Here is a 27,957-nt window from a genome sequence, read left to right on the forward strand (position 1 = left end):
AAAATATTCATATTTTTAATTTAAAAAATCCATACAGCTAAATTTCGCTAAAAACTAAATTGAATTGAAAAAAGATCAATTCAAAGCTTGAGGCAGAGAAAAAATGCTACACACCAACTTGCTAAAATTACGCAAAGATCACGTGATAGGAGAATAAACCTGGTCCTATTGACTCTGAATGCGTTTTATAAAGAGTTAATAGTACTGCATTATATCTTTCATAAGGTAATCTACGGTCAATTGTCTATGCATGATACTGCATATGACCATGATAATCAACATCATTTCCTTCATCTTGACACTGATATCAATTAAGCTGTTTCCTATCAGGAATAATGTTTATACTTATTTGTTTCCTATATTGGCCAGTCCCAGTGCACTACTGATAAACCTGCACGCATTTAAATCTTAATCAGAACTGAATTGCAACGGAGAAAAATTAACGGATTTGTAGATAATGCACTTTTCCTGAATCTTTCAAACTAATGAATTACTATTTAACTATTTGTTTTAAATATAACTCTCAACTGCGATACCCCTCCCCCATATATCTATCCAACTATTCATTATTCTAACCATCTCTCTCTCTCTCTCTCTCTCTCTCTCTCTCTCTCTCTCGTCTCGTTTTTCTAATTATGTTCGAAAAAGAAAATTATATATGTTGTGTATTTTCTGTTTTATTAATGTTAGTCATTCAAGATGTCAATAAAGTATATCTTTAAAAAAAAACAATTCATTAGCGTAATGAGAAATTCTGCACTAGCATTCTCCGCAAATATTCATAAAGTAAAGAAACAATTCATTGGCATAATGACAGTGTCTGGTCTACCATACTATGCCCATATTCAGATACTTTATCACTGAAAGGTAAACAAAAAACCATCACATCATCACAAAATATAAGAATTACGCCTTCTTGGGGCTATAAACAAAGTCAGGACTTGTCAACAAAGTATTTCAAAGAGATTAAAGGATTTGAAAAGAATACGTTTCCGATAAATCTGCTCATCAATTATCTTAAAGAATATCACTATTTCAAAGATATCCATGGGTAGTTTTGTAACGAAAAATAGAAACAGTCCGCTGAATAATAGGCATGCGGCGTGACTCAATGAATAATACAGTGCATACCAAGATTAAAACATGAGCAATATGGTCTACGAGTGGTCGAGAAGTTTTCATTTCTCTTATGGCTGCGCAAGAAATGTAAATGTTAGTCAGCAAAAACGTAAAATATGTTGCCATCTTCCATTGGTACTTGGATACAACTGTTCATTCTTGCATTCTGTAGTCTAGATGTCGCATTTCCACTGCAAGTCAAATGATACATTGCAATAGTCACTATAAATACTAGTTTATATATATATATATATAAACAGAAATTCTTGTGCAAGCATCATTCCAATACAAATACATTCCATTTTATTTAAGTTGGCATTTGGCTTAAGGTATATCCGCCTGGTACAAAATGTTAAAGCGTGCCTTTATAATTACAAAAACACTTAGCTTTACTGGAACTGTCTTTATTCAACTAAATAATCAAAATTGTGCGATCTTCTACATCTGGCTGCCACAAAATCTAAAATGTGTATCTCCAATTAGTGTCATTACGAATTTATGTTTGTTTTACTATATGTAGTGCATTATATTTGTTTTACGATATGCAGTGCATTGTATTTATTTTACAATATGCAGTGCATTTTATTTGTTTTACAATATGCAGTGCATTGTATTTGTTTTACAATATGCAGTGCATTATATTTGTTTTACAATACGCAGTGCATTTTATTTGTTTTACGATATGCAGTGCATTATATTTGTTTTACAATATGCAGTGCATTGTATTTGTTTTACGATATGTAGTGCATTATATTTGTTTTACAATATGCAGTGCATTATATTTGTTTTACAATATGCTGTGCATTATATTTGTTTTACAATATGCAGTGCGTTATATTTGTTTTACAATATGCAGTGCGTTTTATTTGTTTTACAATATGCAGTGCCTTATATTTGTTTTACAATATGCAGTGCGTTATATTTGTTTTACAATATGCAGTGCGTTTTATTTGTTTTACGATATACAATGCATTATATTTGTTTTATTATATGCAGTGCATTATATTTGTTTTACAATATGCAGTGCCTTATATTTGTTTTACAATATGCAGTGCGTTTTATTTGTTTTACGATATGCAGTGCATTATATTTGTTTTATTATATGCAGTGCATTATATTTGTTTTACAATATGCAGTGCAATTTATTTGTTTTACGATACCCAGTGCATTATATTTGTTTTACAATATGCAGTTCATTATATTTGTTTTATAATATGCAGTTCGTTATATTTGTTTTACAATATGCAGTGCGTTTTATTTGTTTTACAATATGCAGTGCGTTTTATTTGTTTTACAATATGCAGTGCGTTATATTTGTTTTACAATATGCAGTGCGTTATATTTATTTTACAATATGCAGTGCATTGTATTTGTTTTACAATATGCAGTGCATTGTATTTGTTTTACAATATGCAGTGCATTTTATTTGTTTTACGACATGCAGTGCATTATATTTGTTTTATTATATGCAGTGCATTATATTTGTTTTACAATATGCAGTGCAATCTATTTGTTTTACCATACGCAGTGCATTATATTTGTTTTACAATATGCAGTGCCTTATATTTGTTTTACAATACGCAGTGCATTATATTTGTTTTACAATATGCAGTGCATTATATTTGTTTTACAATATGCAGTGCATTTTATTTGTTTTACGATATGCAGTGCATTATATTTGTTTTACAATATGCAGTGCATTATATTTGTTTTACAATATGCAGTGCGTTATATTTGTTTTACAATATGCAGTGCGTTATATTTATTTTACAATATGCAGTGCATTCCATTTGTTTTACAATATGCAGTGCATTATATTTGTTTTACAATATGCAGTGCATTTTATTTGTCTTACGATATGCAGTGCATTATATTTGTTTTACAATATGCAGTGCATTTTATTTGTTTTACGATATGCAGTGCATTATATTTGTTTTACAATATGCTGTGCATTATATTTGTTTTACAATATGCAGTGCGTTATATTTGTTTTACAATATGCAGTGCGTTATATTTGTTTTACAATATGCAGTGCGTTTTATTTGTTTTACAATATGCAGTGCCTTATATTTGTCTTACAATATGCAGTGCGTTTTATTTGTTTTACTATATGCAGTGCATTATATTTGTTTTATTATATGCAGTGCATTATATTTGTTTTACAATATGCAGTGCAATTTATTTGTTTTACGATACGCAGTGCATTATATTTGTTTTACAATATGCAGTGCATTATATTTGTTTTACAATATGCAGTGCCTTATATTTGTTTTACGATATGCGGTGCATTTTATTTGTTTTACAATATGCAGTGCATTTTATTTGTTTTACAATATGCAGTGCATTATATTTGTTTACAATATGCAGTACCTTATATTTGTTTTACAACATGCAGTGCATTTTATTTGTTTTACGATATGCGGTGCATTTTATTTGTTTTACAATATGCAGTGCATTTTATTTGTTTTACAATTTGCATTGCATTTTATTTGTTTTACAATATGCAGTTCATTTTATTTGTTTTACAATATGCAGTGCATTTTATTTGTTTTACAATATGCAGTGCATTTTATTTGTTTTACAATATGCAGTTCATTTTATTTGTTTTACAATATGCAGTGCATTTTATTTGTTTTACAATATGCAGTGCATTTTAGTTCAAAAGATTCGCTTTCTGCACTGTATACAACTGGACTTTTATTAACCCCATATTAATTTGCTCTTGGTAGAAGCCTTATGTAGAGCAATGTAAATAAAATGGACAACACGAAAAACAATCATAGGAAAGACATTTGTATATATTTGTTTATGTCATTATAAAAAGTAAGAAGAAATATACATGTCGACAAACACGAGCCCATATTAGAATCAATATTTTATAGTAAGTTTGCTTACTTGTCATCCTCCAAGGAATAACAACTGGAAGTTCTGGGAGGGACGATTTGAAGGTAAAAAGAAAGTTGCTCACGGGTTCATTATTCTTGTTACAGTTATCCAATTCTTCGACCATGACCGCCACTTGGAAACACTGCTTTCGTGTATAGACCACCTAGCAAATGTCAGCTTGTGTATATATATATATATATATATATATATATATATATATATATATATATATATATATATATATATATATATATATATATATATATATATATATATATATATATGCATGCTGTGTGTGTGCATTTTCTACCAATGCACTGACTTTAGATTGATATAGAGAAATATGTCCAATTCTGAACTCAGAACATTTGGAATTGATTACAGTAAAAATTATTTATGTTCGATCACGTAAAGAAATTGGGATTAAAAATTGATTAAATGTGTCACACATAATTACTTCAGATGGCATCGCCTGAAAACGGTGGAATAAAATAAAACAAACTCCTATATTGTTATACGATCCAAAACAATGCTAATTCAAAAATGCATTTGAAGCAAACGCACTGAGTGCTAGATCTGCAGACAAATAAACATGCACACGATGACTCGTGATACTAGGAACTTACCGTTCCCACTACACAGTTGGGAAATGTAGGGCACACGGAGGCACTGAAGGTTAAATGTTACATTTACAGTCTAATTCTAGAAGTGATCACTGAGGACAACAAAATAAACTATTTTTCTACCACTCATGTGTGGTATATAAGCTTAACATGTACATACTAATATAAATTTTAACAGAATAAAAAAAATCCCACGTTTCGATTAAGTTGAAAGAAGCGTATGAGAAAAGAAATCAAAAAGTGCATGTATACATGCAGAAGTGGAAATTTTGATAACTAAATTTTGCAGAATGCGTAGTTTGATTTCGAAATGTAACGAATAATGATGAACTACGCAGCTCGTGGAAATCCAAAGACCGGTGGATAAATCCGAAGTATCTTCACTTGGAAAAAATATTTAAGTGAAAATAATACACTTCCAAAAGAATGCAGGGAAGCCTTGTTGGGTGTCGTGCATAATCACAGTTGTCGGGTGCATATATTTTAGTATAAATTAGATTTCTCATAATTCCTGTTTAAAAGACATGCAAGCCCAACTATTCTTTATAGGTAATAAGTTTAAAGAATTAAAATAAACTCTGCTGCACTTGAAGGTGGGTTTTTCTAATACGCCTGTAAAGGAAAATCCACAATATGGTAGCTGGGTGTCTTGGATAATAATTCCTGAAACGTTTCCTTTAAAACTTACTTGACCCGTCAGTTTCTAGCTCGAGTGGACATTTATTGGCCTGTGAATGTCGATATAGTCAATAAACACCATCATCAAATTCTCCCTGTGTCCACTATACACAATGTAAAGCAAAGAAATATATATATATATATATATATATATATATATATATATATATATATATATATATATATATATATATATATATATATATATATATATATAAGGAACAGCATGGGAGTTATACGTGTATGACTACCACCTGACGAAGGGGTGTGTGAGGGTGGGACTTGGAGAATGGAGATTCATTTTTGTACACATGACATGCAGGGTACAAGTTTTCGTGTGAAAAGTACGAGATGACTTACTGTCTCCTTATAATTAATGCTCATATTTTGATACCGTTAGGGGCAGCGATGCGGTATGATTTCCATATACACCTCTCCTCCAAATAACTATGAACTGTTCTCTATTCTGTTAAAACTTGCATACACTCAAATTTCAAACGTTCTTCTAAAGGACACAAAAGACATTCATTGGTAAGTCTGTATAAATTTTACGGACAACAAGGTAATTCATTTATTGGTTTATACAAGGTTTACGGACACCAAGGACATTCTTTAGTCAGTCTATGAAAATTTTACGGACAACAAGGAAATGTTAGTCAGCTTGTAAAAGGTTTACAGACAACAAGGACATTCATTAGTGAGTCTATACCAGGTTTACGGACACCAAGGACATTCATTAGCTGGTTTATACATGGTTTACAGACACAAAGGACATTTATTAGTTGGTTTATACAAAGTTTACGGACACCAAGGACATTCATTAGCTGGTTTATACATGGTTTACAGACACAAAGGACATTCATTAGTTGGTTTATACAAAGTTTACGGACACCAAGGACATTCATTAGCTGGTTTATACAAGGTTTACAGACACAAAGGACATTCATTAGTTGGTTCATACAAAGTTTACGGACACCAAGGACATTCATTAGCTGGTTTATACAAGGTTTACAGACACAAAGGACATTCACTGGTTGGTTTATACATGGTTTACGGACACAAAGGACATTCTTTAGTTAATTTGTTAAAGGTTTACGTACACCAAGGAAACACTTTTCTCAGATTAAAAAACGTTTACTGGCTACATTTCTTTCTATATGACCATTAAAATTAGTAAACTTCTTAAATAAATGCAAGGATAAAGTTGCAGTGGAACATAGTTAAAGTAAGCCATACATCATTCGAATCATGTATTTGTCTTCATAGCGATACAAAGAAGACATAACTATAATACATCAACAACACACAAAATTAAGTGAGAATGTGAACTAATATAACTCATCTAATGTAGAAATATAAGACAGAAAGAGCAAATACAGCATTATTCAATATTACGTTTACCTGAATAAGTATAGTAAATCTTATAAACGTTTACTAAGTAAAGTTCATAAAAAAGAAAGCAAACAATAGGATTCTTATTTCTAAAACTAATGCGATGGACATCGCCAAAAATATATTTACATGTATGTGCGAATATACATTAGTCACTATTACGTTTGAAGTTATTGTTCAAATAAACATACAGGTTTTGAAAACGAGGCCGGTAAGGATCAAATTTACTAAAGAATAAAAAAAAGCAAGAAACGAAACTGAAACTCACGTAAATACTTTGGCTGTCTCAACTGCCATCTCGACTGCCTTTTCCATTTGAAATCCACTAGGAATTTTCTTAAAGAAAATATTTTCCTAAAGGAAGAGATGGGAATTGATCGCAATGAGAGTATGATTCCATGTTTCGCATGGTACATTTTATATTACTTTCTCGTTCCTTTCATTTTTGTTACTGAGATTGCTTTTAAAAAAAAATATGTATTTGTATATGCTGCTGAAAGTTTTCAAATACATTTATAACACATTCGTCGTAAACATCTAGTCGGTCCATTTTTCCATCATCGTTTTCAATTATAATGCAGCTCTATTAAACCATTCCACAGACCCATCCTAGAATATTAATTAAACTCATTGCTCTGAACACATTTACAACAACACTCTTCTTTGTCCTCCAATTTCAAATGGTCTGTTTTCATGATTTTTTTAAAAATCGAAACTTAAATAGTAAAAGACAAAATGTCTCCCTACATCATATAGATAGTTTTTTGTTAATTACACCTTGCAAAGTGCTATTGATTAAAGAATATGAGTAATTATGCCTATTTTTACCCTGATGTAGACCAAATGTAAATATTGTAGCGTGCATGATTTTACCAGGCGCAGAAAGAATCTAACAAACAGCGCATATATCCGTGAAGACGAAAAACGTGCAAACGTCCCCATTAAGTATTATACAATTGTACATTTATCAGAAAGTGCTTTATTCGATCTAAAGCCTGTAGATGTATAGATCTGAATTCTTTAAAAATACGTAACCAGTTCCTTTAAGACACAACCTCCAAAACAAAATTGGAAAATCTGAATTATGAGCGCAATACCTGTGCATTTGTTGAAGGCTCAATGATCATGGAATTAGTAACGATTTCCGTGTTGACTTCTTTGAGAATAGAGCTGAAAAAAGTACAGATCTTCATTATGTGAACTCTGTCTGTCTGTCTGTCTATCTGTCTGTCTATCTCTCTCTCTCTCTCTCTCTCTCTCGCTATATATATATATATATATATATATATATATATATATATATATATATATATATATATATATATATATATATATATATATATATATATATATAACAAGAATGAAAATGTAAACACTTCACTTTATATTAATGTTCGAGTACAGAGCAATCTGCAGAAGTGCTTCTTAATTTGCATGGAGAATGTGTCTCATTTTTCTTACTCTGGAGATAGGAACTTCTTTAGAATTATGAATGTTTGTATTTTTAAACCAAAAATAGAAAAAGAGAAGCTACAAACACTTCTTCATTATTCTACAATCGATGCAATTTCGTTGTATTTTCAATTGAAACAAGTAACAATAAGCTGATATAAATTGCTACGTCACCTATGCAAAAAAAAAAGATTAGGTACACAAAAAATTAATATGCATTCAAACATGCACTAGGGATACACGAATAAAAATCAGCTCTCCAGGTTTTTCAAATGCTAATTAGTCAATTTAATTTTTATTTATAATATGGAATTTAGAGAGAAATACAGCTTAAATACGTATACAAAACTGGTCCATACCCAGTGCTTGCATATTTTGCCACCAGTGGGTACTGTCTCCGTGGAAAATTTGGAGTTTGCTTTCTGATTTGATCCTGGCGATCTGTTGAAAATATATTTAAACATTCGAGTTATATAACTAAAGCATTACTTTTATGATGATAATGATAGCTCTTTTCTATGCACTATCGTGCAACTTATATATTCTGGATACAGCAGAATTTGTCATAAAATCAACGAAGTCATTGAACAAATCCTCAGAACTTGATAAATGAAAAACAAACTCAGCGAAAATTCCTTTTTCATTCCCAAAGTCAAGAACACAATCAAATAAAACACTGAATTTTTTAAGCTACCAAAATATTTTTTTACACAATTAGCTTTATCATCAGGACAGTCGTCATAATTGGCTTAATGATTCACTATTTTTTAATTATTGACAAGGTACATAAATGGTTAATAAAATAACGTTGATTCAACAAAACGATAAAGTCAACAAAATTAATATTTCCACCAAGCGTACTAAGCATTCACCTGTCACTTTGCCTATGACCTCCATATTTACCTGGCGGGAGTGTTTACACAGTTATGTATGACAGGTAAATAAATGGAAGCAATACTGGTATTGCTCCACGAAGTACATGTAACTGTAGATACTATATAAGAACTTTGAGTTTCGATAAGTCAAAAATATTCAATAGACGTAGATCAAAATTTCAAGTTACTTATTTCAATAACAGAAACAAGTCTTTCAAATTGTAGAAATTTGTGCCGACAGTAGAAAAAATGATGGAACCGTCCCAACGGAAGCCTTTAAAGACAGTGAAAAATTATACAATTTGCGGAAATATTCTCACGTGTGGTCTCCGTGGTATTCATGCGATTATAAATAAGCAATGGCATAGTCAGTTTCCTTCCTAATCGATTCTTCTCTAAAACTACATGAATTGGATAATCAGTTTCCTTCCTAGTCCCTTGTTCTGTCAAACTACGTGAATGGCATATTTCAGTCCATTGTTCTGTCAAACTACGAGAATGGCATATTTTAGTTCATTGACCAAAGCAGAATAACATTCTAATTGCTGCAATTGTCATGTAAAATGCAGAAAGAAAACACAACTAATGGCAGCGTGGTTTAAATGGCAGCGTCTTTAAAATAACAACATGTGTTTACCTCCGAGTTATTGACTTTCAAAATAACGGAATTATTAATCTCCTCCTCTAATGTATTATATGCTACTTGCAGTGCCGTCTTAAGGCATGGGCACACTGGGCAGTTGCCCAGGGCCTCACACTTCTAGCCTTGCATTACTGTGGGTGGGTAGGGCCGGTAGGTGGCCCCAGTGCATTGCTTTGCCCAGAGCCTACAATGTTGTTAAGACGGCCCTGGCTACTTGACATGCTTCTCAAACAAAATTCAAAATGTAACTTGGAGAAAGGCTAAAAAAGATTAAGTATACGTCAATAGGTATTTATATATATACTGTGCGGATAGATCGTCCAAAACTGCTTATTTCACTGGTTTTATGTTGTTGTTCTTTTGGGGGTTTGGGGGATTGCGGGGTGTATTTATTTTTGTTGCGGGTGTTAATTTACATTGAGACCGTTGAAAACACTTTTCTTCATCTTTTCCCTCGGGAACAATGTTGTTTACCATCACTGGTCTGTAAAGCAAAAAAAAACTGTAATCAATTATACGTTTTTACTAGGCAGCAAGAACAAAAACAACCAAATATATCTTGAACAAACATTTCTTTTGATGCCAAGTGGGCTAGTGATATTATCATGGTTATTCAAAACGAAACTAAATATGTGCATATGTTGCACGAGACTAAAATATTTTGATAATAATATTAGCTAAACAGCATATACTATTCATACGTCCAATTTTAAAATAGACCTGTGAAGTTGGGGATATTTGCGCATTCGGAAAATTCGGAAGAACGAAAACATTCATTTCGAAACTGCATAAATCTTTACAGATCTATCCGTTTATTTTTTCAAGAGGGTCTATTTATTCGGAAACTGGCTGAGAAACTATCACACACAAAGATAAAGAAATGTTTGTGCATAATGTATTTGATTATAAATACTCAAATGCCTACCTATTAAAGTGAACGATTTTAACAAAGGAGATAGAAGCATATCAGTATCGTCTATATAAAGCAACACACCAAGCCCGACCAGACGTCAGGTGTAACAGACGTCCTTTTCCCTCCACGAATGATCGTATTTAAATTAACTAATCTTTCTATGTTTATAAAATATTTATATCATCCAACTAACAGACCTCTACCGTATTATACTCTTGGCAAAAATTTCCATAATATACCGACACAAAACTTAGGCATGAAGCCCCTGAAATAGACATGCATGTAGCCCCTGAAATAAACATGTATGTAGTCCCTGAAATAGATATGCATGTAGACCCAGAAATAGACATGCATGTAGCCCCCTGAAATAGACATGCATGTACGCCCTGAAATAGACATGCATGTAGCCTCCTGAAATAGACATGCATGTAGGCCCTGAAATAGACATGCACGTAGCCCTTGAAATAGACATGCATGTAGCCCCCCCTGAAATAGACATGCATGTAGCCCATGAAATACACATGCATGTAGCCCCTGAAATCAAAGCTTTATATAGTGAATTTAGTTAATCTCTTCGATGTGTGCATGCGGCCATGATAACGATTATGTTAACATTGCTTTATATAGTGAATTTAGTTATCTCAAAGATGAGTGCATGCCGTTATGATAACGATTATGTTAGTACTATTACTATTGTCCCGTTTCAAATCTTAAAGATCCCAGATCTTTCACTCTATCTTTTAACATAATCTAACATAGTCTAGATTTGTTATTGAAAGCTATCGTTGAACTAAGTAAAATAAGTAAATTCTGGAATTCCTAAATGTTCAGAAATATAATCAAGAAACAAATCTCTCTCTGTCTCTGTCTGTCTCTCTCTCTCTCTCTCTCTCTTTGCTATTTTACCTAATTATAGACGAGTTGCCTTCTTTTGTTACGGTTTGAAAATGTCTTTTCATGCATTAAATATTTACTTACTTTATTCAGATGTGATTTTGTTTGTAAAATGAGTGTCAATTTTGTATCATTTTTGTATGTTTTTTTTTTTTTGGAAATGATATGGATGAGTTTGTTAACTCGTGTCCAATACCAATTGTTAATAGAACGGCCATAAAATGTGTTTAAAACAAAACAAAAACAACAACAGTAGTAACGAGTCAACACTAGACTGGCTACCAGACACTCCAGCTTGTAATCACTCTTGAATTCCCAGGTGAAGTACTTGTAGCTTTAAGAGACAGACTCGCTGTTGAACTGAAGACATTTAAAGGAATAGTGTAAATTTGAGATATTACAAATTTTTTACTCTAGAACGGAAGACAAATGTGGAGTACTACATATAGGCTTAAGGTTTATAGTAAGCAGACGACAACAACAGCAGATGAAGCAGCATTTTTTCCTTGTTTTATTTCAATAGTTTTGTGGATGTAATAGATATAACTTGAAAGTTAACGAATATAAAGCTTTCTTCATTACTTCTGATCGAAAAATGCACACTCTATTTTGAATTGATCTCTTCTTTTATCATGTGCAAAGATGCTGTATTTGTTAATCAGTTTGCGTTAAGTTTACGAGTTGAAAAAATGTCTGATTTACGATCTAAAATAATGCATTTACTTTTATATTTGCTTTAAGATTTTCCTTTGTAATTGCCTTATTGTACGCATCTCTCTTTGTTTTCTCATTTATCCAACTCTTGCTTAGCTCCTCGACATCTCGGCCATGCTAGATTGGCGGAGATATCACAGATCCACGCTAAGGTCTGATTGAACGAGACTTCTCCTATTGCACTTCTGATTCATATGCTTCAATGTAAGTTTACAAAGTTACCTGTATGGCGTATAATACATCTTGTAAAATATTAACAGGCATGTCTGATATGGCATAATGTTTTAACACTGACAATACAGTCAAAGCTTACGAACTTTCCCGTGTATGGGTCTCTAGCCTCCAAAAGCATCCTGGCGGAAAGGCACCGTTCTCTATACCCATCCTTGTCCTGAGATGTCAGATGATAAAGTACAGTTCAACATAAGGAGCTTACTTTATTGTATTGTCTTATGTAAACTAAGTCATCTTATGTGTTGCTTATTTATCTAGTTTTCTTATGTCTAGTACAACATAAAATAGTAAATGAACTGACTTCATTAGGAATCATAAATGTATGTGATTTTTATTCCAAGCACTTTTGATGTTATATCCTTTAAAACTGCACACATACATTGCTTAGAGTCGTAAAAATCCGATTATTTTTAAAAAAGAAAAAAACCTAATTCTATTCCAAAAACGGTGAAACTGAGTAACGTATTCTTGCATAGAGAAGGCACTTTTACGCCGCAAATCCGAGAGAATTACATTTTTCGGGAATCATTTGCAGCAATGTACAAAATGATTCTTCGGATCTTGCTATTACAAATATTCCCAGAACTTTCGCCAAAGTATTACTTTAAAATACCTGGTAAAGTTCCAATGTTGTCTCGATAAACTCCTGTCCCGTCCATGTGACCATCCCGGTCAATACCAGGTCGTACCGGCAGCTAATGTGGCTGAGTTCTGAAATGATTTCCTTTTCTTTTAAGTTAAAAGATATAAGATACACAACTGAAACTAAACTGACATAGCCATCTCATTCTACGTTCTGTACATTTGTAATTAAAATAAAGAATGAAATGAGGACAAAATAAGGTTTATATTAAGCTGTCAAGACCTGATTTCATTTGATTAGTTATATCATCTCTATTGCATTATCTTATTGCTTTCATAGATTTCAAAGACAGGAGGAAAAGGATAAGGAAAAGCTCGTAAAATTGTTACGTGGATCTGAATTGTGTGTTTAACTATTGTCCATGATTGTAGATTATAAGGGTCACTTCTAACCACATATTACATAGCTAACTTTTGTCCATAATTGTGGGTTGTACTTAATGATAATATTTATCAAACATGTTTACATGGCCTTTTGACTATAGAAGGTTCTAGAAGTGAACTTTGTTTACGAATTTAATGGAAAAATTACCCTCTAATTGTGTCTTATGTTTTTATATAAGGCTGGGGAAGAAAACACAGTCTTCATTCGTATTTTAATATCAGTCCTTGTGGAATCGCTTTTATTTGTATTGAACTTTATTTTGAGAGGATTTATTTATTTATTTAAATTATACACTGGAATTATAACGTACTCATTGCCATTTTGACTAAAACATTACTTTGGGATTATTGTGAATTCATTCAAAGACATGCTGGATTATATCATTGTGATATAGCCAGGCTTTTGGTACATCGGCACATTCAAAACGACTTAATTCGTAACATTCTATGCGATTTGTGATTTGGATTTTTAACGTAGCTTTAACAATTTTTAAGTCATATCGCTACGATATCTACAATGTGGCAGTTTATAGTGATGTCTAGCATCATGCTGCAGATATATAGCATGATGTCCCACCTATCTATAATCTATCTATATCTATCTATAAATACGTTGACACAATCACACTTGACTATGAAGCAACGAGTGGTACGTGGTCAAAGATAAAGTAAAGATGGAAGTAATAGGACAGTCAAAAGAGTAATGATAGGAAAGGCAGAAATAAGTAAAAGTGTGTCAGTGTACGTTTTCGTCCCTTCATACTCAGACCAATCCGGCTACCGTAGCGGCAATGAGATATGGAACCTCAACCGGCATAGCCCTGAGAATCACTAGGTCTTACTTGTAGCTGACTAGTTCATTAGAATGTGATTTTGGAAAGCTCCTGCTTGTGAGATACCAAGTCAGGAGCTTCTGCAATTATTAATGGTAATTTGTTCCAAGTCCCTATTGTACATGGGAAGAAGCTGAACTTGAAACAATTTGTCGATGCTGACTTTAATTGGAACTTTTTCCTGTGGTTTGCCCTAGTTTGGCTATATGCCAGGGTCAGGTATTTGTCTGCTGGTATGTCCACTAGGTTGTTTGCAATCTTGTACATCATGGTTAGCTGGGCCTTGGTTCGCCCAGTCACATTATCCTGACACTAGGCCGACCGGTCCTAACTATAATCTCTTAATACTGAACGCCAAACGAGGCAGCTGTTAGTACCATTTTATAAGTCTTTTGTATGACTCGGCCGGAGATTGAACCCACGACCTCCCGCATCCGGGGCGGACGCTCTAACCACATTCTATAATTTAGGACTTCTGTTAAAACATTAAGATTATTTAGAATTTAATTCCGAAAAGATACTCTTATATTTTCACTTTATAACTTAAAGAATTTATTGTTTATTGAAGTTTACAAAAGTTGTTGGTTGTTCTTTTTCTGCTCATTAATTTAAGATCATAGGGTCGTAACGAAATGTAATGCTTAGGTGACAACATGGAAAATAGTGTATATTGTGCAATTTTTCTTCACCGCTCTTTTTTTAAGGCATACCTGGGACACTAAAGTAAAAGCTTACTAACATCGTACTTATGAGGAAGAAAAGAAAGTAAAGAGTAAACCGTCTAGACCAGGTTTATAAAAGTTGAAATACAGAGGATATGGATTTCCTCCTGTGTTCCTTTGTTAAAATCTATTGATTCGTTCAATTCCAAGCATAAGGGTTGCGAATGCTGCTGTTAATATCCCGGGCTTGTACAATGACACAATTTTCAAAAGGTAAATGATAGTTTATGTAAATATATTTATTGGAATGTACTAATCATTACAGAGTCAAAGTGACGATGACTACTTATCAATATTGTCAGTCTTTTATCATAAAACAAATGTCAGTATTTAATAATATAGAAAACTGTTTACAACTGGATAAAACAGGAACAAGACTCATTAATTGTCTCATTCTTCCTAATGTAGGTTATCACTAGGTAACATCAATAAAACAACATACAGTAAACAATAATGTAATATTTACCAAGTTGCTCTAAGTTCTTGGGGAAAATATGTATCGGCACTCTAGGTAATTCGACGCACGGGTTTTGATTGTGAGAGTAACATATGCTTTCTGAAACAAAGTTTTCATCAGTATAACAGCAAATCCATATATTTCTTTAAGTGATTTCGTCTGACTGGTGACAAGAATATATCCTTATATTTCTCTATTTTACTTGATCTCATTAGAGGCAAGAACAGATGCTGCTAATTCTCTGATTTACTTGATCTCATTAGAGATAATAACAGATGCTGCTAATTCTCTAATTTACTTGATCTCATTAGAGACAAGAACAAATCATATTTCTCTAATCTACTGCATCTCATAGGTGACAAGCAGGGAATGCGGATGTAGTTTCAAGACAAAAGGAATTCTAATGAACTCTATATCCCTGCCAAAGAATTTCTAGCGCTGGAAATGCATAGAAATAAAAATCATAGATGCATAAATTATTTTACGTGGTAATAAAGAAACAGTTGCGAGATCACCATATATAAGATAGATAGATAGATAGATAGATAGATAGATAGATAGATAGATAGACAGATTGATAGATAGATAGATAGATAGATAGATAGATAGATAGATAGATAGATAGATAGATAGATAATGACATCTTAATGGCGTGTATAATTGTTTTGCTCGAAAACATACAAGAGTTCAAAATTTAAAAATAACATATGAGCATAATGCTACATCAATTTCCGTGTTACCAAACTTCATCCTCTATTTCTTTTTCTCAATAGTCAACATTCAAAATTACAGGCTAGTTATATCCAAAATTATGTTGACTCCAGAGTTAACGTTCAGAATTACAGGCTAGTTATATCCGAAATTATGGTGACTCAAGAGTCAACGTTCAGAATTACAGGCTAGTTATATCCGAAATTATGGTGACTCAAGAATCAACGTTCAGAATTACAGGTTAGTTATATTCGAACTTACGTTGACATTGATGAACCAAAGGAAATAAATTACTAGTATTTCATATGTACCAAATACAATCGGGTGTTCTGTACTAGTATTTCATATGTACAAAATACAGTCAGGTGTTCTGTACTAGTATTTCATATGTACAACATACAGTCGGGTGTTCTGTACTAGTATTTCATAATGTTATGTACCAAATACAGTCGGGTGTTCTATACTAGTATTTTATATGTACCAAATACAGTAGGGTGTTCTGCACAATGTCTATATATAGTAACAACTCATATGCAGAGAGTAAGAAACTGAAAGCATAATTATCACACGAATGTTGATTGTGTTTTATGTTTGCTCATTCGTTAGGTTTGTGTGTGCTATCGGTGTGTTTGTTGTTTGCTCGCATTCTTATCCAACATTCCGGATACATTTTAAATTTGTCCTCTTTTTTTACTTGCAAAAATAGACATATCCTTGAAAATCGAAGCCCAAATCGCAGCTCGCTCGTACAGATTGTAGCGTTTTCGAAGTGTAGGGTCGGATTTTATGGGGATGGTAACCTCCTTGAAAGTGTCTCGCATGGCACGTGATGATGCGCAACATTTACATTCCTGTTCTTTAGTGTGCAGGCTATTGAATCTGTGAAAAAGTATCAGCCTGATAAAACTCCGACAAATATTGTAAGAACACGATCTTCTTCATTTATTCTATAAATTGGAACTCAAATGCATTAACATTTTAACATTCATCCTAAAGTAAGTAAAAGCTCTCCCGTTAAAGTGAATGACAGAAAAAAATCATGTATATATGTATGTGTGTATGTATGTGTGTGTATGTATGTATGTATGTATGTATGTATGTATGTATGCATGCATCTGTGTGTTTGTGTGTGAGTGTGTGTGTGTGTGTGTGTGTGAGAGAGAGAGAGAGAGAGAGAGAGAGAGAGAATAATGCAGTACTAGTTAGGGACTAGAAGGGCTTTCCAGACCAACAGGTTCCTTTGTGGATGACAAACAACTGCATAAGACACACATACACATACATACACAAATCAATGAGTAAAAGAATGACGTGAATTTTAAGAACTATACGTGTATATATTTTAATTCTATTAAAGAACAAATTATACAATTGTAATTGCAAAAAAGACAGAGACGTCGGTTTTAACAGACTTATTCGGTCGTCATCAAAGCTCAAGCAACTACGAATAACTAAAGCAAAGAAAGGCTGTGAAATGATAGTGATTAACAGTGCTATCTATTATGATCGTCGAAAATGACCATATTGTATTCTTAATGTACTATGTGTTACTACCTCATCATTCTAATTAGTATTCTTATTAGTTTTCGTAGAAGTAATATTAATAATAATAGAATTTGGTCAGAGTTTATACTCTAGAATTCTAGAAATGAGACTGTCGGTGCAAAAAGGCTGCTAAACCAAAAGTCAAGAACACATTAGAAAATCATTCTGGTATAACATTTATATTTTACACCTAATTTTGAAAACGAAAATAAGGAATGAGAGAGGATGCTTGTTAAGAATAGTATGTATAAAATAATATACGACAAAATTCTTAAATTGTAAACAAATTAATATGCTAATGAGTGGGCCGAGACTTCTATGTAGGTATATTTCTTGGAAAGAACACCTTTAAATACTATATGAGAATAGACCCACTTCTACCGTCACATGATGTTCCAACAAATCGGAGAATACGCCGTTTGTTCTACATAATATGTCAAGGTCACAACATAAGCCTAGTTATGGTAAACGTCATAATATGTCAAGAGAACAGCATAGGTCCTGTTATTGTGAGCGTATAAATATGTCAAAGGAATAGCATAGGACCTGTTATGGTCAGCGTAGTAATATATCGAGGTCATAACGTGGGTCTAGTTATGGTAAGCGTCATAATGTGTCAAGGGAACATCATAGGTCCCGTTATGGTCAACTTAATAATAGGTCAAGGGATCAGCGTAGGTCCCGTTATGATAAGCATCTTAATATGTCAAGGGAACAGCGTAGGTGCTGTTATGGTCAGCGTAATAATATGTCAAAGGAATAGCATAGGTCCTATTATGATCAGCGTAGTATTATATCAAAGTCACAGCTTATGTCTAATTATGGTAAGCGTTATAACATATCAAGAGAATAGCATGGGACATGTTATGGTCAGCGTAGTAATTTATCAATGTCACAGCGTAGGTCCAGTTATTGTCAGCGTCATAATGTATCTAAGGAACAACGTAGGTCTAGTTATGGTAAGCCTCATAATATGTCAAGGGAACAGAGTAGGTCCTGTTATAAGCGTCATAATATGTCAAGAGAACAGCGTACGGTAGGTCTAGTTATGGTCAGCGTAGTAATATGTCAAGGGAACATAGTATATCCTGTTATGATAAGCGTCTTAGTATGACAAGGGAACAAAGTATTTCTTGTTATGGTCAGCGTAGTAATTTGTCAAGGAAACAGTGTAAATCATGTTATGGTAAGCGTCATAATCGGAGGCTACGCATTTATAGAATCTGAATAATATCGAAATCTTCGACATAACGGAAATCTGACAGGCAGAGTTGTCGACAGTAACGATGTGTTGCAACTGATGTTTCTCTCTTTCAGAAATATAGAAACAGTAATTTGATTGAATTATCTCGATTTTGATCAGATTGAAAATTTAGTTATCTTTGGGTCTGGCTACAAAAAGAACTTACTCAGCAGTTGCTGTTCTGACAACCCATCGCAGTTTCTTGCTCCCTGTAAATGATTAGGAAAAATAGATATTGATTTATTAAAAATAACACTTTATTGATAATGCTATTTCTGCGATTTTAAAGAAGTTCGGGTATATTGTGATGCAGTCCGTTCGTCCACACGTACATGTACAATGTCCTATAATGATATCTTACACTGTTCGAAATAGACATATAAACCTTCGTTCAGTTTATGGGTGCCAAATGTGCCAACGCTTTCGGTATTTTCATCGTGCCGCTGGTGGTGGGGATAGGTAGGATGATAGTGATTTTACATAGAATTTTAATAACTCCTTCGAGAAATGTCTCAAAGGTCTTAAAATGATTACATTTCGCCCATGATCTAGGTTTCAACACATTTTATTTTGGTGTGATATATTATGCCTTAGAGTATTTTCCGACATCAAAATGTTATTATATGGGTAGTGAATTTAGAAACTATTGAGAGCCTCGCCCAATAATCAAATAGATACTTACTAAGAATTAAAAATTATGCAACTGACATTTACCAGAGGGTAAACCCATACCCCCTGAACTTACACCTTGTATTGTAACTTTGAAACTTTTGAAATCTACAAGGCTCTTCGTGCATTTTATATGGTTCTAAATGACATCCAGTTTTCATGAGCTCATAAAATTAGACTTAATCTTCAGATATAACTGTTACTAATTGTCGTTGTTATTATTATTATTATTATTATTATTATTATTATTATTATAGTGCAGTGGTGGTGGTTGTTATTTATGTTGCTGTGGTGATCGTGGCAATAGTATTGTTGTTGATGTTGCTGTTGCTTATTCTTTGTTTCTCTTGCTACTGCAACTGTTGTTTATTCTTTCATTTTGATTTTGTTTGATTCTGTAACAGCTGCCGTCACCATGGTTGAAGTTGTTGGCTCATTTTATTCGTCCAATTAGACTATATTCATTTTGCTGCCCATACAATCATTTTATTGGCAGTTTCTTAAATAACAAAAACACTTAGGATGAAGCTGACATTTAATAGTTCTGTAGAGAATCACTACACCGTTCCGTTGTTTTTATCAAAAGCCACCATTACCATCAACGATACCTGAGTAGTGACGACATCAAAGATACCTGAGTAGTGTCGAAGAAATCCCTCGTGAAAATGTGCCTTTCTGCAGAGATGTGGTACAATCTGATTCAGCAAAGAAGCCATGTTGAAAATGTGCAGCTGGAAAATCAGTATGATATATCAGTATAACGTTATTATATATATATATATATATATATATATATATATATATATATATATATATATATATATATATATATATATATATATATATATATATATATGTATAATTACTTTAGTATCTCATATCCATGTCATTCATTGGTAAGAAAGAAAGGAGGAAGCTGGTGATGTTACATTTTGTATGAAACTCTGACACATTTTCTTCTCTGTCAGCGAAAAAGAAGAAAGGGAAGAAAAAATATCACTGCAACTAGTTTTACCTTGATTTGATGTAATGAATTTCTTTCTGGGTTTTTTCTTCTTTTTTTGCTCCCATGTTTTTATATCGTGCATATTCACTAAGATATAATATGTGTAGCACGTAATGCATAAGAGTTAACATTGACAACGAAAAACCGTGTACAGACCCTGAAATATTCACATACGCCAAAAAGCGTGTCAAATCATTCGAAAATACATTTAAAAAGCCTTTCGAAATGTTTTTTTTCCATTAGAGTTTCAATCAACTATTTCATTGTTTGTTTACGTGCCTTGACGAATGTTTTCAGAATGCATTTATATATGTTTTTGACAGACGACACAGAGGACGTAACTCAGATAAACCATTATGCGCATCATCTGCGCCAATACAATGCAATAAAATTAGTGTGCGTATCATCTATGTCAATACAATACAACGAAATCATTGTGCGTATCATATGTCATACAGTACAACAAAATCACTGTGTGTATCATAAGTAAATACAACACAGGTAAATCATTACGAGTATCATTTGCGTCAGTAAAATACAACAATATCATTATGCGTATCATCTGTCATACAATACAACAAAGTCACTGTGTGTATCATATCTCATACAATACAACAAAACCAATGTGTGTATCATCAGTCAATACAACACAGCTAAATCGTTGTGCGTATCATCTGTCATACAATACAAAAAAAAGCGATGTGTGTATCATGTCATACAATACAACAAAATCACTGTGTGCATCATAGGTCATACAATACAGCAAAATTACTGTGTGTATCATGAGTCAATACAATACAACAAAATCATTGTAAGTATTTACAGGTCATACAATACAATAAAATCACTGTGTTTATCATGAGTCAATACAACACAGGTAAATCATTATGCGTATCATCTGTCATACAATACAACAAAATCACTGTGTGTATCATATCTCATACAATACAACAAAAGCAATGTGTGTATAATGAGTCAATACAACACAGGTAAACATTATGCGAACAAAGTTACTGTGTGTATCATATCTCATACAATACAACAAAATCAATGTGTGTATCAATACAACACAGGTAAACATTATGCGTATCATCTGCGTCAATACAACACAGGTAAACATTATAGGTATCATCAGTGCCATACAACACAACTAAATCAATAAAGTCCCAATTTTGAAGCATATGTTAACAAATCAGTTTGGTTTAATTATCCTAATGACTCTAACGACTGCATGGTACCAGTTCCAAGCAATCGTGTTCAATAGGCAATGCATCGATAGTTAATAAATACACAGAACTATTTGTATCAGTCCTTCATATACATGTACATATTGCGTCGCCCCTGATGTAGGGCCAACATATTCGGTAAGGAGCCGTCTTGTCACCCGCTTTTGGCTTTTTGAGAATATGCTATCTTATTCTAAGGGTGCAATTAAGGAGAAAAGGCACCAAATAAATGTAACATTATTTAATAACAAAACACGTGAGCTATCGAAATCAAGTAATGTGCGTGAAATGTTTATGAAATGGTAGTTTACAATGGTATGGCTTACATTATGATACAAATTTAAGTATAGTATGATGAAAAGTGTTATTAGTACAAAAGGCATAATTTAGTACCAAACGGTTTTGATCATAATGCTTGGTAACAAAAGCCATGACTATCAGCAAGCAGCAAAAAACTTTAAATTACGTATACTATTCTAACTAAAGAGTACAGAAGTAGAGATGAAGCATGCACTTGTGTGTCAAGCAGCTAACTAGCAATAAAGACTAAAACACTCATGTATATCTATCTTGTTTTTTCTTATATGCAGAGTTAATGTGATTAGTATATGAAGTCGTGCAAGCTATGGCTGTTCAATGTATGTTTTCATTTATTCTTTATTCATCTATACGGGGGAGGGATAGGTACTTTGGTACCTATAGTATTATGGACTCTTTGATTCATGCTGTCGTCTGACTGACTAACTTTAAATTTAAGACGCATTCGCCCATTCGGGCATGTGCGTCTGGTTAATTCCCAGTACCGCTGGATTTTTAAATACTCATCAGGGAGGGAATTTTAGAGCCACACTCCGATACGCTTTAATACATACACCGTATGCTCTAAAAGTATGTCCTACTCCGAGGTTCATTAAGCCACACGGGACTTATGATGAATGGGAATTGAAACACGCATATTCACCGTGTTGCAGTTTGTATCGTCTAAGACAACCGGGTGGGGATTAATACCCTACTCAAATTGCCACCCAGTTCCGTGCATAAACGCCCATCGGGACATTTACTTATTAGACGAGTGTGAATCGGCCCACAAACTCGTTTTTGGTAGTCCGAACAGTGAAGCGAGGAGAAAGACTATGAGACATTCCGAGTTGTATTTATTTGTGAATGAACATTGTAACCTTTAAGTGTAACAGTTACCTATAACAAAAGCGGTCATTCATAATTTTCTGAAATAGCACACTTAATGGACCAGAAAATGCATTTGATGGAAATGCAGTGCTGTAAACATGCTAACAATGACGCTGTGAACTAATCCAGATGAAACAACAATACAATGTGATCAAATAAAGTAACCATTGTAACTGTCTTTAATACACATATACATGTGATTACTTTATTTAGGTAATCATTGTAACTGTCTTTAATACGCATATACATGTGATTACTTTATTTAGGTAACCATTGTAATTGGCTTCACTATAATTAGCTTAGATCTTCACACAAATCTTATTTTGGCCAAATGTACTGTTTGTTTTTTTTAAAGTTAACCAAAATATATATGTTCATATGTTTGAATACAATATTTATATATATATATATATATATATATATATATATATATATATATATATATATATATATATATATATATATATATATATATATATATATGGTCATTGTTTCGTAATAAATGCACGATTTGGGGATGAAGCGTTTAAAAGTTGATGTTAATTTGGTAATCAATTTGACGATGCCGGTGGTTACTATTGCTAACTTATGTACATTCTCATTTAATGTTAACAAGGTTAAATAGCCCTCCATTTATCACTGACATATTGATTTTAAGACTGGGATGGGGACGGGGGTTATTCTCCTTACCACCATACAGTCATGATTAAAACTTGTGTCCATATCTTTAAAAAGCGATACGCTTGATAAATTTCCAACGTTGTTTAGCATTTGACAGAACACGAATTAGCTGAGTAGAGTATACTATAATATCGTGTCATTAAATATTTGCCACACATTAAATATTTGATATCCTCCTAAAATGTTTCGATTTACAATAGTGTAGCGTTTTCTTCTATGGAGACGTATGACGTTAATCAGATAAAGTACCCTATATGCACCAAGGTACGATTTATTAGAATGGTCCATGGGAAGATGCCAGACAAATACTCCACTCACATGCACCAAGGTACGATTTATTAGAATGGTTCATGGGACGAAGCCAGACAAATGCTCCACTCACATGCACCAAGGTACGATTTATTAGAATGGTTCATGGGACGAAGCCAGACAAATGCTCCACTCACATGCACCAAGGTACGATTTATTAGAATGGTTCATGGGACGAAGCCAGACAAATACTCCACTCACATGCACCAAGGTACGATTTATTAGAATGGTCTATGGGACGATGCCAGACAAATACTCCACTCACATGCACCAAGGTACGATTTATTAGAATGGTTCATGGGACGATGCCAGACAAATACTCCACTCACATGCACCAAGGTACGATTTATTAGAATGGTCCATGGGAAGATGCCAGACAAATGCTCCACTCACATGCACCAAGGTACGATTTATTAGAATGGTTCATGGGACGATGCCAGACAAATACTCCACTCACATGCACCAAGGTACGATTTATTAGAATGGTCCATGGGAAGATGCCAGACAAATACTCCACTCACATGCACCAAGGTACGATTTATTAGAATGGTCTATGGGACAATGCCAGACAAATACTCCACTCACATGCACCAAGGTACCATTTATTAGAATGGTCCATGGGAAGGTGCCAGACAAATACTCCACTCACATACACAAAATGTGCACACTGTGCAGAGATAAATGTACGTATTAGTGTTACGTGTTTAGGCTCTCATAAACAGTAACAGACAAAAAGTAAAAACAACAAGCTTTGTAAAATTTAGCAAATAACTTATTTCCCTGGAAAAACAAAGTCAAAATGAAGAGAGAAAAAATGGAACTTACGGTTTTAGGAATCAAATCCAAAAATAATCCAAGAATAAACCAAAAGTTATAAATTATTAGTCCTATTAATAAAATGTTCTAATGATATCGAGTTCGAGTCCCGACGAAAATCTAATATGGAAGGCGATGACGTATACTGTGGCCTGTATAAAACTGATGTACCTACAGTTCTTTGTTGTACCACATAATATAATATTCCGGTGTTTTAATTTCCTAATCAAACTTCAATAAATGTCTTTGTCCAAGAATTATGTATGAGCGCTAAAATATTCCAAGGAAAAGAATAATTCGAACACACTGACATCAAGTGTTTAGAATCCCACCTGACTGAATTCTCTAAAGACAGCGGCATAATACATGAATACTGCGCAAAACAGATAATAGGATGACGGTCAACCCTTCGGTAAAACCAAAATTTCTAGAACATCGTATAAGCTATTTACGTCTAAAACCACGTAGTCCCAGTCAATCTCATTTCACTATTATCAATCACACATTAAGAATGATTTTTAAAAAAAGAAGTTACTTGAATCGCAATCAAGGTCATGAACTAGGTCAGCAAAAAGATACAAAGTTCTATTTTTAGCTGTTTTCGAATAAACAATCAGGTCAAACTAGCTTCTGGAAAATAACACCCAGCAAACCTACCAAGTCATCCATTCGCTCACCCACCTAGCTGTTCATCCATCTATTCATCCATCCATCCATAAATAATCCATTATATTTCCTTGCCACAAATGTATTTTACCACGAATCCACAGGCATGTAGTTCACATTCGATTTTAGTAAACAAAATGACAATAATTTAACATTTTGGTACCATATATTTAAAGAAACTTATTAAAAAATAATCATGGATAGTTAGTTATTCCAACACATGCTGCAATTTACACAATGTGCATGAATGCACGTGAAAATCTCTTCGGTTACAGAATCTCCCAGACAGTGTCGAATGCACGTGAAAATCTCTTCGGTTATAGAATCTCCCAGTGTCGATTTACCCATTATAAAGTCTTACTTACCAGCGCAAATTTATTCGCAAGATTAAATTTACATCTGTACGTAATGAAACACGTGAATGTAAATTAGTACACATATAAAACTAGTGCATATAAAAATGTGAAGATGACAGACACACTTATAAGTAGACAGACAGACGACAAAATGTCACACAAACATAAAGGAAAAACAAGGACAGTCTTTATACCTAATAATCTCTCCTGATTGCCCCTTTACATGTTTATCATCTTCAAAAGAAAGGCAGCAGTTGAATAATTTCCTATGGGAATGTATGGATACAATTTCCAAATATTATTTGGATGATGTCATATTGCATCTGTAGATCACGGGGAATAATCAGTCGTTATCTAACTACCAAGGACTGAGTCTTCCAAATACCGATTATTATGTTTTACCAGGTGCGAGAATAACGCCGATAGTTTATACGATAATGCTACCCAGTTCAATGTGCCTTCTGTTACTTATACAATGATTTATTATTGCTATATTTACTAATGTCTAGCGTGGGACAATCCCACCGGGTTCTAGTCCAAGGTCCCGTACATTTTCCTTGTAATTAAGTCTTGAAGTATAATATAGGTAAATACGTGCACATAAAAAATGAGATCGTGAAAAGTTTTAAAAGATTTCTATACACTCTTAAGAGTAGTTTTTCAATTCATTCTTAACCTGCTGAATAAAGAAAACTTAGATTTTGTCGACAGAAAATTCCCTCCTGTCTGTATTTATAACAAGTATAAGAAATAGACCTTTTCTTTCTTTCTTCTTTTTCCCAACTTCTTTCTTTTTGGCGCTATTTCCGTCTTTCTTTCCTCTATCGTGCTTTCATTTATTCGTTCATTGGTTTGTTCTTTGTTTCTTTCTAACAAAATTGTCTCTTTTTCGAAATAAAGTTTTCTCCAATAACATATTCACACACCGTATTGAAAATTCTTCATTTGGTACGACTAAATGTAAACCTGAATTTTTGAGAGCGTTCTGACGTACATTGAACAGCTAAATAGATTCACCATAAGCTGTCACTTTATTCCACTCTACAGATGAGTTCTCAACAGGAAAAATGGACAGATTATGGTGAAGTGAGTTATATTACAACTTTCGTTTCATAATACCAATCAAGATTAAAACCTATTGCATGAACCCAGACTTGTCAAGGACAGATATAGGTCATTTTAAATCGACAGTCAAGACTGTCCGTTTAGATCAAAGTGTTGAAATAAATTGGAAAATAAAATTGCCACCTGACCTGCGCAGCCAAGAACTAACAGACTTACTGTCCAAACTGAACTTGGGAATGTAAAAACTAATGACTTCATAATTTCTGGGTCAAACGTTTAAAACAAATATGATGAAATAAGCACGTGTATATTTGTTTTATACCTATGCATGCAGTTGCATGTTTTATACATACGCATGTAGTCTGCATACGATGTAGAAATAAATGTGGACAACAGTTTAAGTGGTACAGTACCTCCTGACAACAGTTTAAGTGGTACAGTAACAGTTTAAGTGGTACGGTACCTCCTGACAACAGTTTAAATGGTACAGTCCCTCCTGACAACAGTTTAAGTGGTACAGTAACAGCTTAAGTGGTACAGTACCTCCTGACAACAATTTAAGTGGTACAGTAACAGTTTAAGTGGTACAGTACCTCCTGAGATGATTCAGATTTACACAGTATACAAATTTACATGTATTCGAAAATTATTCATATCAAAATTTTGCATACGTCTGTAAATATACATATGCATGTAATTTGAAGACGTATATATTTGGTGCACGTGAAGTGGGGGTGAAAGAGACAGACACACGTACAAAGAATGCGTGTGTGGAGGAGGTCATATAGGCACAAAAAACCACCAACAAATAAGGTGCACTTACCTAACTATATCAAGTTGATTCCTTTAGGAGTCTACCCTCTTCAAACATAAGGCTTGATTTTAATAATTTCTTAAAGGAACTTCTTAAAGAAAACTCCAAACTATTTATAGGAACGTGTCACTGTTTACTGGAATCCCATCGTCAGTCTTAATGTAATCTTCAATCGACTAAATTCTTGTATCTGACATTGGA

General features: G+C 33.3%; 1 protein-coding gene across 2 annotated transcripts; it reads right to left on the bottom strand.

The window, feature by feature from the left end:
* LOC149799244 (acyl-coenzyme A thioesterase 9, mitochondrial-like) lies at nucleotides 1–27,957 on the bottom strand. Of its 2 annotated transcripts, none has more exons than XR_016421119.1 (13): nucleotides 27,766–27,957; nucleotides 20,264–20,360; nucleotides 19,127–19,169; nucleotides 16,867–17,051; nucleotides 15,471–15,560; nucleotides 13,037–13,134; nucleotides 12,507–12,580; nucleotides 10,085–10,152; nucleotides 8,510–8,591; nucleotides 7,796–7,868; nucleotides 6,967–7,052; nucleotides 4,015–4,168; nucleotides 1–1,310 (listed from the first exon to the last, which is right to left on the bottom strand). XR_016421119.1 is itself a non-coding variant. In XM_089958522.1 (13 exons), the coding sequence occupies exons 2-12, from the start codon at nucleotides 20,343–20,345 to the stop codon at nucleotides 5,332–5,334; spliced, it is 960 nt and encodes a 319-aa protein (XP_089814648.1). In that variant the 5' UTR covers nucleotides 20,346–20,360; nucleotides 27,766–27,957; the 3' UTR covers nucleotides 4,028–4,168; nucleotides 5,317–5,331. The 2 variants fall into 2 exon arrangements, 1 of the variants encoding a protein (XP_089814648.1); XM_089958522.1 differs by lacking the exon at nucleotides 1–1,310 and adding an exon at nucleotides 5,317–5,410 and having other exon boundaries at nucleotides 4,028–4,168.

The sequence above is a fragment of the Sinohyriopsis cumingii genome, chromosome 5 (genome assembly GCF_028554795.1).
Source record: "Sinohyriopsis cumingii isolate HCF-2022 chromosome 5, ASM2855479v2, whole genome shotgun sequence".
Lineage (NCBI taxonomy): Eukaryota > Metazoa > Mollusca > Bivalvia > Unionida > Unionidae > Sinohyriopsis > Sinohyriopsis cumingii.